We start from the raw sequence: 15,722 nt of genomic DNA, 5'->3' as shown, positions 1-15,722 counted from the left end.
TCTGTGATTTTGTGATTCTGTGATTCTGTGAGAATAGAGGATAGCTGAGATTGAGATAGAAAAGATGCTTATTTTTCCTCACAGGATATTAAGGCTGGTGGGTTTAATGACATAGCAATTTAGCCACTCAATAGTTCTTTCAAAAAGGGATTGCCTCAAGTATTTAGAAGATATTTATTTGGCTGGAATGATAAAGTGTACCTGAACCAAAGAGCAGATTTGGGCCAGTTCATATTGGAGTTATCCAAATGCAAATACTGTACAATTAGAAATCATGTTTTTCAACACCAGGTAACAGTTGTGTGCAGTGAATCATTCATGATTGCATTTGGGTAACTGGGAGCTATTGAAAGAGTTGCCTGCTGAAGAAACAGAGGCATCAGAGAAACTCCTATGAATGATAATGGACATGGTTTCCCAGATCTTGTCAAAAATGAGTAGGGATCATTATTTAAGGAATACCTTGATTTGGATGTACTTAATCAACTTCTTCAGGATTGTGAGCAACTGATCGTTTCCAACAGGCAGATCTGACAACAGAAAAAGGCATGTAAGAGGAAACATATCTGTGTTTATTTTTCTTTCATTTACAGTGATCAGGAGATCACTGAAATCACACTCAAACACTCACACATGGGTGTTCTCGAACATATACATTCTTCCATATTAGTGGAAAAGATAGCCAATGGCATCTTGTCTTCCATATATACCTGACTTTAATAAAATTTCAAACAGCTGCCATGGTTTCAAGTAAGGTTCTTCCACAAAATGAGTAGTGAGGTAAAATTTCTGTTTCTTATTCCACATAGGAATCATCTCTTTAAAGAAATTAACTTTTTTTAAGTCATTGCACCTACATAACACGTAAACCGATTCAGAAGAGTGTATATAAATTCCATAAACTAATACTCACCTGCTGGATATAGGAGTTTATCAATAACATGAATGACACCATTGGTTGCCATGAGATCAGATTCTCTTGATTTCAGTTCATTAACCAGAAGAGTATCATTCACCTGGTAAAGGATTAAAAAAGAACACAAGTTATCAGGGACATTAAAAAACCCAAAGCCCTAGTACAATGTTCAGAGAAATGCATCCCATTCTGTCATGTGGACAGAGATGGAATGTCAAATCCCTGTTACAAGACTGTATTAGGGAGACTTTTTCAACACTTAACTGTTTTCAAGTAGATTTTCCCTCCTTGGATAGTTTTAAGAATGTTTGTCACACCAGGCTCAAAGCCACTTCCAATGAAAACTCCTTGTGTTAAGTGGTAAAGGAGAATGTTCCTGAGAGCATTTTTGTCTCCTATGCAAAAACAAAAGAAAAGTAAGAGTAAAAATTAAATTGTAATGGATAGTTCTTTCTGGAAATTCACATAGACTTGAGCCCAAATTAAGCGTGGTATGAATGAAACTACCATAAACACATATAATTTGAATCTGTTAAAATGATGATAAAGAGAAAAAGCCAACTATATGACAAAAAGGGACTCAGAACATAATCAGAAAGATGCTATCAGAACTCCAAAATAAAAGTGGCCAGCATTTCCCCACTTTTTGTTTATTCTCTCTTATTTGCTTGCACCTGTACATTCTCTTGCCCTTTTCCTAAATATACTCCACAAATAATTTGCTAACATCATAATTTCAGGACCACTAAGCAGTCAGCAGTACCAAATTTCACCAAGCTACTAAACAAACTACAGCCTTAACACTGTTGTAATTAAAGAGAACCATCAGTAACAATGTAATTATTCTCTTGTGACAACACCCTTCTGAGATGACTGGACATAACTTGCAACTCTTTATATAGACACATATTTTCCCATCTAGGACAGGAGAAAGTCACTATTTCCTTCAGGTAAAACAGAAGGGGTCCTACAGGAAAGCTGGGAAAGGACTTTTTACAAGGGGAAGTAACGACAGACCGAGGGGTAATGGTTTTAAAATGGAAAAGAGTAGATTTAGACTATATATAAGGAAGAAAATCTTTACTGTGAGGGTGATGAGACACTGGAACAGGTTGCCCAGGGAAGTTGTGGATGTCTCCTCCCTGGAAATGTCCAAAGCCAGGTTGGACAGGGCTTTGGGCAACCTGGTCTGGTGGGAAGTGCCCGTGCCCATGGCAGGGGAGTTGGACTGGATGAGCTGTAAGGTCCCTTCCAACCTAAACCATTATATGATTCTATGATTTGGAGTGTTAGTTTTGTCTGCTCTTACAGAGAACAGCTTGAAGAAGATGGGAAAGGGAAAAAACGCCCAACTATTCTAGGGATGATTTCCAAAGTTTAGTTTGACATTCCAAATTGGGAATAAAAGAAAAAAGGAAATCTTTTCAAGACTGTCTTGAAAAGGAAACGGATTCTGTAGACCAGGTTAGTGTCATGGTAGGGCTTCCTGGTGCTCTGAGTCCATGGAGGTTCAGTTATAGGATGAGCTGTAGGAATACCCACAACCTGCCCAGCAGATAGGGTACTAAGTAGAGCACTTCTAAAAAATCTACTTGCTTTGATCACTAATATTACTGTAATTCACTTTACTACTGAAGTACAACTAAATGCTCTTTTTCTTCATATTAAAATTAGCACTGAGATTTTGTGACTGGACTATTTATAAATATAGCATCAAGTTACGTAAAAGCCTAAACATGGCCATTCAAAAGCTGCTTTCACAAACTACCAGATTACCTCTGCCACAATGATTCTACTGGTTATAAATAATATTTGTTTTGTATCTTTCTTACAGATAAACAAATTATTTCTTTATATTCCTTAAAAAAATACATGTTTTAAGGTTTACTTTTTATGGAGAAACCAACAAAATGTCTTTAAAGAAAACCAAGACAGAATTCCAGAAAGAAATCTCACACAAAAAATAGAAATTCTGCTGCTGCTGCAAAAAAGGAGATTATATTAAAATCTCATCAGCCAAGGAAAGTAAGCAGAAACTGAGTCACAATGATAGGAAAAACTAGTACATAAAGTCCCTTGAGAAGCACAACAGAAATAAAGTTGTATTCTTAGTCATAGAAATAATCCAAAATGGTATGGGCATTGGGTAAATAGTCAAGTTGTGAGTTGAAGTACAAAATAATAGTCCTGATAAACTCAATCTTAGTTAAAAAAATAACTATATAGTCCAACATAATCAAAGCAATGATATTTATCCCATTGCTTCAGTTCACAGCCTTGAGACAAGCTTAATTTCATTTTATAGCTGCCTTGTGTTAGCCATTTAGGCTATCTGTTAATTTACTGTTGATCACTAGAGACATACCACACTAGAAGATTATTTAGACAACTATCATGACTTTCAGTGGCTGAAGAGAGAATTCAAATTCACAGTTCCTCATTAGTGAGTTAAAGGCTGTATAGAGCTGGAGCTGCTGTTTATCAATGGTCTGAGCTGGACCCTTTGAAGTCATTAAGGATTTGTGGGATTTTGCTCTATATCTTCGAACTTTGATCTGAAAAGTGCAGGAATGGAAAGTGTGACTGACTTTCACAGAATCACAGAATCACAGAATCACAGAACGTTAGGGATTGGAAGGGACCTCAAAAGATCATCTAGTCCAATCCCCCTGCCGGAGCAGGAACACCTAGATGAGGTTGCACAGGAAGGCGTCCAGGTGGGTTTTGAATGTCTCCAGAGAAGGAGACTCCACAACCTCTCTGGGCAGCCTGGTCCAGTGCTTTGTCACCCTCACTGAGAAGAAGTTTCTGGATGTGGGATTCAAGGCAACCACTCCTTTCACACTTATCCACAGGCCAGATTCACATTACTTTCAAATAAACTAGAAATATTTATAGTGCTGTGGCCATAGTCTACCCCTCTAGTGAGAAATTCTGCAGGAGAGTTTGAAGTATTCACTGTGCATTTATTCTCTTATGGAAATAAAGCATGGCATTTAAAAAATACTGTTAAATCTCATGAAAAACCTATATAATTCCAGAGATTAAAAGTATAAAATGGAAAGAAATTACATAAATTGGCATTTAGCAATATATATTCAATACCTAAATTTTAGAGTACAGGTGATATCAGAGATTACTGGGTGGAGGAAGAGAAGAGAAAGGAAAGGAAAGCTCTGAAAGTCAATACTGCAATGGTCACAACTAGAGAAGGAATGTTATATAAGAGACTTCAGTTTAATAAATCTATAGCAAGGTTGAATGATGAAAGTCAAAGCTAATTAAATGAATGAAGATTTTAACTTGAAAGGTAATTACACCACGGAATAATATATCAAGGAATGAAATATAAATCTATATTCAGGTTGGCTGCTTTATTCCAAAGACATTTTTCTATCGCTTAAGAATGAATTAATTTAGGAAAGTCTTCTGACCTAATCTATGCCAAAGGTAAACTGTTTTATCAGACATTTTTTGTGTAAGAAATACACTAAACACCTTTCCTACCAATTTTACCTTTGCTTATATTTCTACTTTTCTTATGTTACTTACTTATCAATATATCCTTATCGTCATCAGTCAAACCTTTAAAGGCATCATTAGTTGGAACAAAGAGAGTCCACTCTCCAGGCCGTGACAGAACATCATCTAAATCTGCAGCTTTCACCAGACTGAGGAAAACACTGTTTACAACAAACAGACAAAACACAAATGCATTCTGTTGAAATGGACTGACTGTATTTTGGTCCTTCATTTAGATCCTTCATTTAGATCCTTCATTTTTTCTGATTGTGTATCAATCTTCAAGCACTCTCACTAATTCCCAGGAATAAAGACAGCAGAACATGAAAACAATACTAGAAAAACCAGTCTTAAGAATAGTAGACTGAGGTAAAAAGATTTAACAAAAAAAATATTACCTGCCTGGATCAGAGCACAGTTCATGGAATAAAATCCCCACGGCTCAAGGAGATGAAGGGAGGATGCCAAGGGCAGTTGCTCTTTAGTACTGAGATACAGTTGGTTGACAGAAATACATACTGAAAGCTATGCAGTCATGCTGCACTCATATGGAATTGTACTACCCATTAACTAAACTTCCAGACTCTGCTGCATTTATAGCTCTGGATGTATGATCTAGATATCAAGTCCCTGTTGTCCTCTTACTCCTCCCATTCTATACTGACTCCTCTGTGCTGACAACAACCATTCTAGCAGTCTTCCAAAGTCTGGGAGCCCTTTCAGCATACAGCTAGAGGAGAACACTTTTTCCTCCCCACCTCCCCCTTTTTTTTTTTTGAGGAGGAGGTAATAACCCATTCCCTGCCCTCCCTGCCCCCTAAAATCCAAAAACTCAAAGTCCACAAACATTTCTCTGACCAGCTGTGCTGCATACACAGTTACCCTCTGTAGGAAAATCTTGGTGGTGTCAAAACTGCTACGAACCTAAAACGCTTGTCATTTCTCAGCATTTCATGTAATGTCTTTTCGGCTGGATTGATGATCTGTCTGAAGATGTGAATAAAACCGTTCCTTCCTTCTTTGCTTCCTCTAACCATGCATGAATTTTCAATACATACAGCCTGATAACAAAAGAAATATGTGTAGCTATTCACACAATGACACATATTTAAAAATATTTGATAAAATGAGATGGATGCATAATTCCCAAAAGGCTCCTAATATAAAAATAATATTCATCTGTATCTCCTACAGTCAAATTTTATGTTCCTGCCAGGAAATCTGGTATTGCTTGAGAAAGCAAAAGTAGAAAAATCTCAAGTAAGTTAATATGGTGCAAGTATTTCCAAACTTGATTTCTTTTTTGTTTCCCTTGAGAATTTTCTTAATTAGTTCTAAAAACTAGCTTTAAAAATTTGTAATTAATGGAGTGCCAAATCTGGAATCCTCTTTTTTTTTCCCAAAGTCTTCCATGCAAGCAAAGTTCCCACAGAAAATCAGATTTTCATTCTTTCCTAGCTTAAATGCATAAAGATTTTTACTAGATGGTCATAATGATAAACGTTGGAGGATTCATTCAGCATTAGCTTTTGTTTTTTTCATGAATCATTATTTTAATAGTTGGGATACATTTTATCAGAAAGCCCCATTCACTTACTGTGCGATACACAAAGACTCTAAGCAGTTTTCCTCCAATTGTCTCCAGCTCTTGTCCATTGTACAGTTCATTGAGTCCAACTTTCACTTTTATAATGTGATTCTGCAGGATCATTTTAAGAAGACGTTGATCCAACCTTAATGTGTCATCTACAAATCAGGTTAGATATTAATATATAGTGATATGTATAGTGAATTTTCATTCAGAGAAAGTTAACTGTAGACGCTGTATTAAAAGACCATGGAAATACTGAATCTTTCTTTGAAATGCTTGAATTAAGGCTTGGATAGATCTGTGCACACAAAAAATTATTTGTTAAATAGTTTCTGCAAAATGCCATTCCTTAAATTCACACATCATTTTTTGGCACATTCCTGATTAATTATTAAACTAATATGGCAGACTATTTATATGCAGGCCTGTGCCATCTTCTGAATTACTGCTGAAGTTCTTATTACAACTTTGACTTTCTGCACAGGCACCTTAAAACCTTTACAAATTTGCATCTGTGGTGGTGAGTTAATGCACAAATCCTTGGGGATAGGGCAAGATGCCCATGTGGTTGCTTCTGGAAATAAGCAAACACCTGTTTTATAGTCTATTTGTATCAGTTTCTCTCTGCTTTACTGTACGAAAAAATACCGACCTTCTTGCATAAAGTTTGAGAATAAATAAGTTGCAAATCTAATGAGAATAATACAAAGATCAATGGAACCGGCAATTCATTAATATCTTTCCTTTCCCACAATCTGTCTGTGCTTATTTTGCATCTTGTATTAGTGGTAATATTTACATTAACAAGTGATACCACTAAAAACAAGCTGTGCAGTCTGGTAGTTAGGCTTGTTTTGTTTTTTCTGGATGTTGTACATTTTGAAAGGAAGGAATCTCTCTATTTCTCCATGGCTCACTTTCCTTGGAACTTAGAAAAAATATTGATACTTATTTGGAAAACTATCAGCGTAGTATATATTCTTGTTTATTTTGACATTCAGGACATAATCTTTTAGGGCTACTAACCTGAGAAAGCACCATTCAGAGGTGCCAGGAGAGTGTATTGGCCTTCTGGTCTTAGAGAAGATGCCAGTCCTAGCTGTGCCATCAGGTCTGTAAAAGTAGTCTGCTGAGCACCCCCAAGCTCAATGACTTGCTTGGCTGCAAATAAACAAACAAGAACAGGTATTTTAACACACAAGTTTTTAATGTCCTGATTTGGATTGTCCATGCTTTTCCATAACAATAAATCTAAAAGAATCTAGGAAAGACTGTAGAAAACATCTTCAGTGTAAGAAGTTTTTCATACACATCACTGACCAGAATCAGGAATTAGCACTTCATCAATGAGATGGATAACACCATTGCTTGTCACAATATCTTTGCGTTTCACCATCTTCACTCCATTCACAGTCAGACTTTCACCATCACAACCAACTTCAACTGTGTTTCCTTCCAAGGTTTCATAGACAGCTCCACCCATGATGGCTTCAGAGCACTGGAGAGTATTTAAAATATGGAACTTCACAAGAGCTGAAAAGAAAAGAGCAGGAAGTTCATATATAGGTGTTTGTACACATACATTCATATATATATATATATACACACATAAAATTCACATGTAGGGATAAATTATTACACTTATACTATTTTTAATAGTTTACTAGCTTATCTATCATATTTGGTTATTTGCATGCACAGATTATTGAAAATTATTTATGAGAACTGATATTATAGGCCTTTTAAACAATGTCTATGGTTAAAAATCTCTGGCATCCCTTATATTATTAAAACTATACTGGTTATGCTGTGATCTGCATGTAACAGAGTGTATAACTCCGTGACTGCAGATGATATGGTCCAAATGGACCTCCGAATATAAAAAACTATAGGCTATGCAAAGTCAACCCCAGATCTATCTACAAAGACATAAAAATATTTATAGAAAAATATAAAGATGCAAAAATTATAATTTTAAATTATGTTTATATATATATATATAGTTGTTATGCCATACTATATAAGTGAGTTTCAGTGTACTATTGTCTGTAGGTGCCAAAAGAATCAGCCAAAAATTCCTGAAAGCAAACTGAAAAAAACAATTTAAAAGCCGTATCAAAAAACAATTTAAAACCCATATCAAAAAGGTACTCTTTCAGGATTCCATTTTCAGTCATTGTCTCACATTAAAACTAGTCCAGATTCCTCTTTTTATCATTTTCCATTGAGATACTGTACAGTGATTTAATCGGGCTATGATGGAGAACTTGTTTAGTGCAGTGGAACTCTTAAATGAGAATAGAAATGTAGCCTTCCATTTCTTAGTGATCCATTAAATTACTGTTCACATAACAGACTGACACAATTATTATTTTGTTTTATTGTATTTCTTGGAAGAGTAAGTGTCCTGACTGTTATATTTTGTCAGAATATATAGTATGAATTCAGTTCAGCTTGCAGGGCAGAACTTGCCTTTTACAAAAACATGTCCTTTCAGTATGAAAATGCTGTTAATGAGAAAGCTATGAGAAAATCCCACATTCAGATAGCTCTGCATTTCTAGAGGCAGGAATCCCTATTGGGACTATGTAACTGAACTATTAGAAATATCAATGCATCTATATTTTCACAGTTTCCCTTAAACTGTTTTGGAAACTAAGTTTTCAGTGAATTTGAATCCTTAAGGTAAATCCTTAAAGGAATCCTTAGGTGATTCCTAAAATCCTTCAGGAAAAGTCATAGACAGAAGAAATAACTCCTCCAATATGTATGAAAGTACTGGTGCTTAATTTCAGAGCTAGTAGGATAATGTAGTTTCTACCTCCTGACCTACATCTGTATTTCTCATTTGCAAAAAAAGGTTACACACCTTCAGAAGCCACCTTGTCACCCATGATCCTTTCTAAGATTCCCCTTGGAAGTCTCTCAAAAGCTTCATTAGTAGGAGCAAAGAGTGTATAGTGTCCAGGCCTTCCAAGAATATCCAAGACATCTGATGTGATAGCAGCAGCCTAGAAAAGAAATCTGGTTTTTAATGCAGATTATTTAAAATATTACCGAAGTACATTATCTATCTAGTTTCACCTGGTGCCCACAGGTACACTAATGCTAGACTGAGATCAGTCTTATAGAAAGATGAAGAAATAAATTGAGAAAAAAGAACAAAAAATTAATTTTGTGGGAAACCTGCACCATCACATACTGAGTTATCTCCTTAATTTAGTGCACAATAATCCATAAATTCTGATAGAGGTGACAAAAGAGCAGAATTTTTTGTTATTATGGTATGAATTTATAACTGAAAAATGTGAACATTCAGGTTTTGACAAATTAGATCAAAGCAATAGTCTATTGAAGCTAATAATATGCCCTTGAAATGATAACAAACGTATTACAAGTGTAGGACTAAGTTGATTAAATAAAAGTAGGAGGTTTTGCATCACAACAGGAGGCTGAGGGGTGACTTCATTGCTCTCTACAGTTTCCTGAGGAGGGGAAGTGGAGAGAGAGGTGCTGAAGTCTTCTCAGTCAGTTTCTAGAATTTATTTGGGTGTTTTACCACTTTCTATCACCCATTTTGAAACTATTCTTATTTGTCTAGCAACAGACACTGTGTAACTTATACTCACACATTTCATTACCTCAGCACTTGAAGAGAAGACACACTTTTTTATGTACAGGAACATATTCTGTCCTATTGATGTGGTCTTATTTGATCCACAAAAAAAGCACAAGCAGATTCCTTATGTAAAATATACTTTGCCTTTTTATATAGCTAGATTTGCAATATTAGCCAAAGTTCTTAATTTAATTTATTTCTGTCTCTTACTGAACTAAGCCCTCTTACTTCCAAGCATCATGCACAAAAAAAAAAGAAAGAATTAAAACTAAAACACTAGAGAAGTATTTTTATTTTTGTCCACTTACTCTTAGAGATGAAAGATCATCCTCGACTTCAATAAAATCTTGAATGGTATTTCCAACAGCGGTCAAGACACGATCAATGACATGAACAACACCATTGGTAGCAATCTGATTGCCATGGATGATCCTGGCACAGTTAACAGTAACAACCTATATTTGAAAAATCAGGCAGTAGATTAAGCATTAATTTGATCATATAATTGGAATCTCATTCTTACAGATTGGCAATGTATGCACTGCACTTTATGTATTCACTGTTGTTTCTTTTCAGTTTTTAATACAAATTTTAAGTAAAACCTTGTGAGATTTGAAAGACTGACAAGCTTCTGGAAAGTTAGCAGCAGATTTATTCAGGCTGCATTGATTTCATATTCATGTTCTATCTCTTATTGCAATTATTCAGGTTTGTTTTCTATATGTGGTTAATACAGTGATTTTATTGGTAAATAAACATTTTGATGCATTTAAGGCAACACAGTTGAGTGACTTTACCAGGAGATTTCTAGCATTTGTAAAAAAGATTTCTTTTTGAAGCCAAATAATGGATGTGTCTACCCTAAAATCTTAAATGATTCAACCATGTAGTCCAATTAACATAAAAGATCTGATTTAATATCATTTTGTAAGCAGATGAAAACTAATAGTAGATTTTTCTCAGATTTGTTATGATCATATATTTTGGCTTTGTCTTTTAGGAAGAAAGTTCATTCTCATTTGAACTTTGATCTCTAAACAGCAAACAGCACATGTTCATTAATTCTTTCTTAGTGATTAGTCTACACAGCAGATAAAATTTCTTCAAGAGAAAATTTATTTATTTGTGCCAGTGGTAACTGACTTGCTAGATGTTAAACTTTCTGTAACCTATTTTGTTAGTTATAGAAGGAAATAAAGGAAAGAGTAATGGCTATAACTGGATAATTATATCGGGGAAAAAAAAAGAGAATACACTTACCCCATTAGGATAATGGTTAATAAGCAATTTCTGGTCATTATACATAGACACCAGAGTCATGCCATTCTTAAGATCTTTTGTCAACATGCGCTTGTTTACCATGTGATGATGGAGAGCATTATACAGTTCAATATTTACATTGTCAACCAAATTTCTGTGTATTTCCTGAAGAAGAAAAGAATTTAATTAACTAGAAGCTTGAAAACATTCTTCCAGTCAGAAAGATGTACACACTGCTGTACCTTAACATATACTTTCAATATATTCAACAATGGGTATTTCCTGTTAGGAGACATGACTTTGATAACTATCAGTCTGGCTCTACTTAAATGATGCTTTAGTCTGATTTGCTCGCAAATGGAAGACAAGAGGTCTCATCACAGACAAGTCATTGGAAGAGATTTGATTCAATATTTATTTAATTCAAAGCATGACTAAAAGGAGGACAACTGAATCACTACAAAGTACAATTATACTCTGTATAATTCAATTGCTGGAATTCCTGTCAGTTATCCCAAAACTATGCTAATAACACTACCAATATTAATATTTTTATTGGCAGTGCTTAAATAAGAAACATTTGTAGTTACTTAATACTCCTGAAAACAAATTCAGACTCAAGCTTTAGAAATGCATGTTAAAAATGCAAATTATTTTATTATAACTTGTGTAATGTCCTTTTGTAACTAAAATATCAATATTGTTTCTATTCTACCTTATCGCAGACTAGCTGTTGCAGCTAAAACAATAGCTAAAAGAGAAACACACTTTAACATACGTGTGCACGCACACACAAACATACACACTTACTGAATCTAATTGCTCCCAGGCTTCATTGCTTGGTGCAAAAAAAGTGAATGATCCTCGTCCCTCAATCTCTTCTCTCAGCTTTGATATGTCAGAATACTGCTGCGTGGAGGTAGCTCCCACAATACCAAGGGTACCATATACATGGTCAATAGGAGCAACTAAAATAAACATGAGATAAGAATACTGTAAACTCTTCAGTTATCCAGTTTCTTACAATCAATTCTACTTGGTTTCTTTCGGTTGTACAATAGTATTGCCTTTCTGAAACTGTTTAAATCAATATGAAAACAATCTGCTTAGACTAAAATTCCATTGTCAACATACTCAAGAACCATCCAAACACATCTGCTTGTTATTTATTTTTTTTGCTTGCTTAAGGAGCTGAAAAATTAGATCAAACAAAAGTGAATATTGCAATGTTTTCTTTAAAAGAGTTTTGTTTTGTGTGAAACGCAACTGAAATGGAAGTTTATCTACTGGGGACCTTTGAGAAAGGGCATGAGTAAATTCCATCTATAATCACAAAAATTTCAGTCTACTTTGGGTATAGTGTACCAGAATTGTTCTTGTGAAGCCTCTTGCTCTTCTTCCAGTGTATGAGTTGTATTGATTCATCCAGAGAGTAAGAATGATCATAATCTCACAGCTAAAATAGGGCTACATTAGAACAAGATTAATCTCTCCCAATTCTAGGCATCTAACAGTGAAGCATCTGCATGCAAGCTAGTTGTTCTTGGCTTTTTATAGTCTTGAAGAAGAACAGCCAATTCTAAAGTGCGACTAACCTCATCCTAATGTCAACATAGGAAGTCAGATTAATTCATCTAAACAAACTGAACTCTGCCTTAGATACGCCTAACTCTATTACTAAATGTAAAAAGATTAGTTGAGATATAGGGATCTAAAATTATATATTCCTTGTCAGATTATTCTTCCCGGCTGAAATTAATTTTATTTATGCAATAAAGAATAGCACAAATAGCACAAATCAAGAATTCTTGTCTTAATTTTCACTCTTTCTTGGTTTATTTAAAACCTATAACACTCTTAGTAAATAAAATTAAAGCCTTCTTAAGAAAAGGAATAAACAGAATTTAGATATGCCACATCTCATGTCCTGGGTTTCTGACCTCACTGGTACGCTTTAGGTCATTCTGGAGTGGGATGGAAATAAGAATAAAAGTTCTTCGGCAGCTTTAGGAATTTGGCAGCTTTTGGAATCCTCTTCAACCCAGAAACTGGAAGGAGCTGAGAAATTCCAGTTCTGGGCCCCTCAGTTCAAGAAGGACAGGGAACTGCTGGAGAGAGTCCAGCATAGGGCTACAAAGATGATCAAGGGAGTGGAGCATCTCCCTTATGAGGAGCGGCTGAGGGAGCTGGGTCTCTTTAGTTTGCAGAAGAGGAGACTGAGGGGAGACCTCATTCATGTTTATAAATATTTAAAGGGTGAGTGTCACGAGGATGGAGCCAGGCTCTTCTCGGTGACAAACAATGATAGGACAAGAGGTAATGGGCACAAGCTGGAACACAGGAGGTTCCACTTAAATTTGAGAAGAAACTTCTTCTCAGTGAGGGTGACAGAGCACTGGAACAGGCTGCCCAGAGAGGTTGTGGAGTCTCCTTCTCTGGAGACATTCAAAACCCGCCTGGACGCCTTCCTGTGTAACCTCATCTAGGCGTTCCTGCTCCGGCAGGGGGATTGGACTAGATGATCTTTTGAGGTCCCTTCCAATCCCTAACGTTCTGTGATTCTGTGATTCTGTGAAATTCAACCTAAACTACATGATCAAATTCAGTGCCAGCTGATTTTTAACTGTGTTGACTGTGTGAAAATGAAACTGTGTGTTCTTAGGCAGTAATTCTTAAAAAGAGGCAATAATTTCTCAAGATGGCCACCTTTGAAAGTCTCCTGTGCTGTAATGCTTCTCATATACTGATTCATCCATATGAAAATAAGTTTGTACCTGCAGGACATCCTCTTGTACCATCCATCTTCATATAGCCAGGACAGCACTCATATAAGACAGTTCTGTGGGATATAGACAAAAACACAAATAATATGCAGGACAAGTGTATATTAATATTAGCTGAGTCTAATTTTTTATTATTTTTTTTTTCAATGCTAAGTACACACTCTCCAGATCTTTATCACTTTTTTATCATTCAGCCTTTTCTGTACAGACTGCCAATTGGCTATATTTTACTAAATGCAAGGCTTTTGATTTTACAGAATGACTGCCATTGTTAAGTTTAAGTGCTAGGAAGGAACACGGGAGAGTATATGGAAATCCTGCAGAGTTATTGAAACATTATGTGACTAGAACAGCAGCTAAAGAAAATTAATTTAACTGGTCTGTTTTGAAGAGATTAATTGAGGTTGAAGAGAAGAAAAACTAATAGAAGTGGGGACAATGAGAGGAATTGGTTGTTAAAGAAAAAGAAAAACATTAAATTAACTAAATAGAAATTAAAATGACCACCTTTATACTGGATATTGGACTAAAAAGATATTTAAGGGAAGGTCTTGTGGATTGTATGGTGATAGAAAGTGGTATGGTAGAGCCTCAGTTTATCAAGGAAGTCTTTGAAGAAGCTCATGAATGAGAGAGAAAATTAAGAATGTAAAGCAGGTTATAGAGAAGGAAGTCACTAAAGACTGGATGGATGGACACAAAAGAAAGTTCTCTCTAAATGTAGTAAGGATGAAAACGAGACTCTAACAAATCAAAAAGAGTTAAAACAGCATGTCATTGTAGCATACATAGAATTTAGCAATATCAAGGACCAGGAAATGTAATATAATGATGTCAATAAAATATTTCCATTCTTGAATACATGTAAGCTATATGTAACAGCAAACTGGGGCTAACTGCTAATTCTACACTGTAACCCTCAATTTAACACTGATGATCCTATAAGGTATGTCTTCTTAATTAATAAGACAGAAATAAAAGCTCTACCATAGATCTGCTTGACAAAGTCTTCCCTCTTACATGAAAGTGTAAATTCACTAAAGTTATCGCAGAGTTGAATTTGACTCCTCAGAAGAGGGAACGTCAAGAAAATCTTACCAAAGCCTAAAACAAACTTTAAGACATTAGACTTCAGATATTGCTTTTCAAATGATGGTACACTGTGTATGACAGGGAAAAATTACATAATAGATTTATTTTTATAGGTCTAGCTGATGTTGGCAAGGCTGGAGTTCTGAAGACTAATTCCTTGAATGATTTTTGCTGAGTCTTTTCCACTACATTCCAGCTTTTAATCTGTAGACTCTAGTGGCAGCTGAGTACACTTCTCTCATTTTTCGTATACTAAAGCTGACAAAACATTAACCACAAACATGTTAAAAAGAACAGCTTATTTAAATGAAAAATGGGACTTAAGACCTTCAATATAAAAACTACTTGAATTTATTTTTTTAAAAAATAAAGTAGACTGTAAGAGCAATAGCATTACACAGCGTGATTTTAGAAGTGAGGATTATAATTCTGTAATTGACAGCAATCTGATAGAGCTGGTGAAGAGTAAATATTTTTTTAAAAAATCATAGTCTTTGACTTCTCTGTTCAGTGAAAATATTTTGTCTCCATCCCATCATCTACATATACATACATGTCACATTCACCCTTCTGCCATATGCAAATCTTTTCAACTGAGAAGCCATGTGTTGAATGTGTTTGTATTTTAATGTATGTCTTCTTCTTTAAAGCAATTAATTGAATGACTATTTCTTGGATATGCAAGAATAACATACAGTTTATGACACAGATTTTCTAACTAATAAGAAAATTAACCTTATACTCTTCGTCCTTGTTGCATCCCTAACAGGAGCTAATAAAAAAATCTGATTAAATAAAATTATGTAGTAGAATAGGAGTTAGAATGTTCTCCCAACTGTGTGAACTGCTTTGTAGTGAGAAAATATTTTCTCCTTCCATGGAATAGAAAATATCTCCTCCTCACACCATGAGCAATTATGAAAGAGTGCAGTCTTAATT

The 15,722-nt window shown here is 35.1% G+C and overlaps 1 protein-coding gene across 1 annotated transcript in view; it reads right to left on the bottom strand.

Annotated features, from left to right (window-relative positions):
• Nucleotides 1–421: 421 nt before the first annotated feature.
• The window catches only part of POSTN (periostin, osteoblast specific factor), a 22,475-nt gene continuing 7,174 nt past the window's right edge, over nt 422–15,722 (bottom strand). The window contains exons 3-15 of the mRNA XM_010187813.1: nt 13,683–13,747; nt 11,719–11,876; nt 10,909–11,073; nt 9,957–10,103; nt 8,899–9,040; nt 7,350–7,562; nt 7,056–7,190; nt 6,036–6,184; nt 5,363–5,499; nt 4,469–4,599; nt 1,181–1,311; nt 914–1,016; nt 422–530 (exon numbers count right to left, since the gene is read on the bottom strand). Coding sequence (XP_010186115.1) covers nt 448–530; nt 914–1,016; nt 1,181–1,311; nt 4,469–4,599; nt 5,363–5,499; nt 6,036–6,184; nt 7,056–7,190; nt 7,350–7,562; nt 8,899–9,040; nt 9,957–10,103; nt 10,909–11,073; nt 11,719–11,876; nt 13,683–13,747 — 1,759 coding nt within the window. The 3' untranslated portion in view covers nt 422–447. The remainder of the gene's footprint in view (nt 531–913; nt 1,017–1,180; nt 1,312–4,468; nt 4,600–5,362; nt 5,500–6,035; nt 6,185–7,055; nt 7,191–7,349; nt 7,563–8,898; nt 9,041–9,956; nt 10,104–10,908; nt 11,074–11,718; nt 11,877–13,682; nt 13,748–15,722) is intronic.

Source organism: Mesitornis unicolor, unplaced genomic scaffold (genome assembly GCF_000695765.1).
Source record: "Mesitornis unicolor isolate BGI_N332 unplaced genomic scaffold, ASM69576v1 scaffold16237, whole genome shotgun sequence".
NCBI classification, from domain to species: domain Eukaryota; kingdom Metazoa; phylum Chordata; class Aves; order Mesitornithiformes; family Mesitornithidae; genus Mesitornis; species Mesitornis unicolor.
Note: the sequence above shows the minus strand (reverse complement) of the source record. Positions and strands in the feature narration are given on the sequence as shown.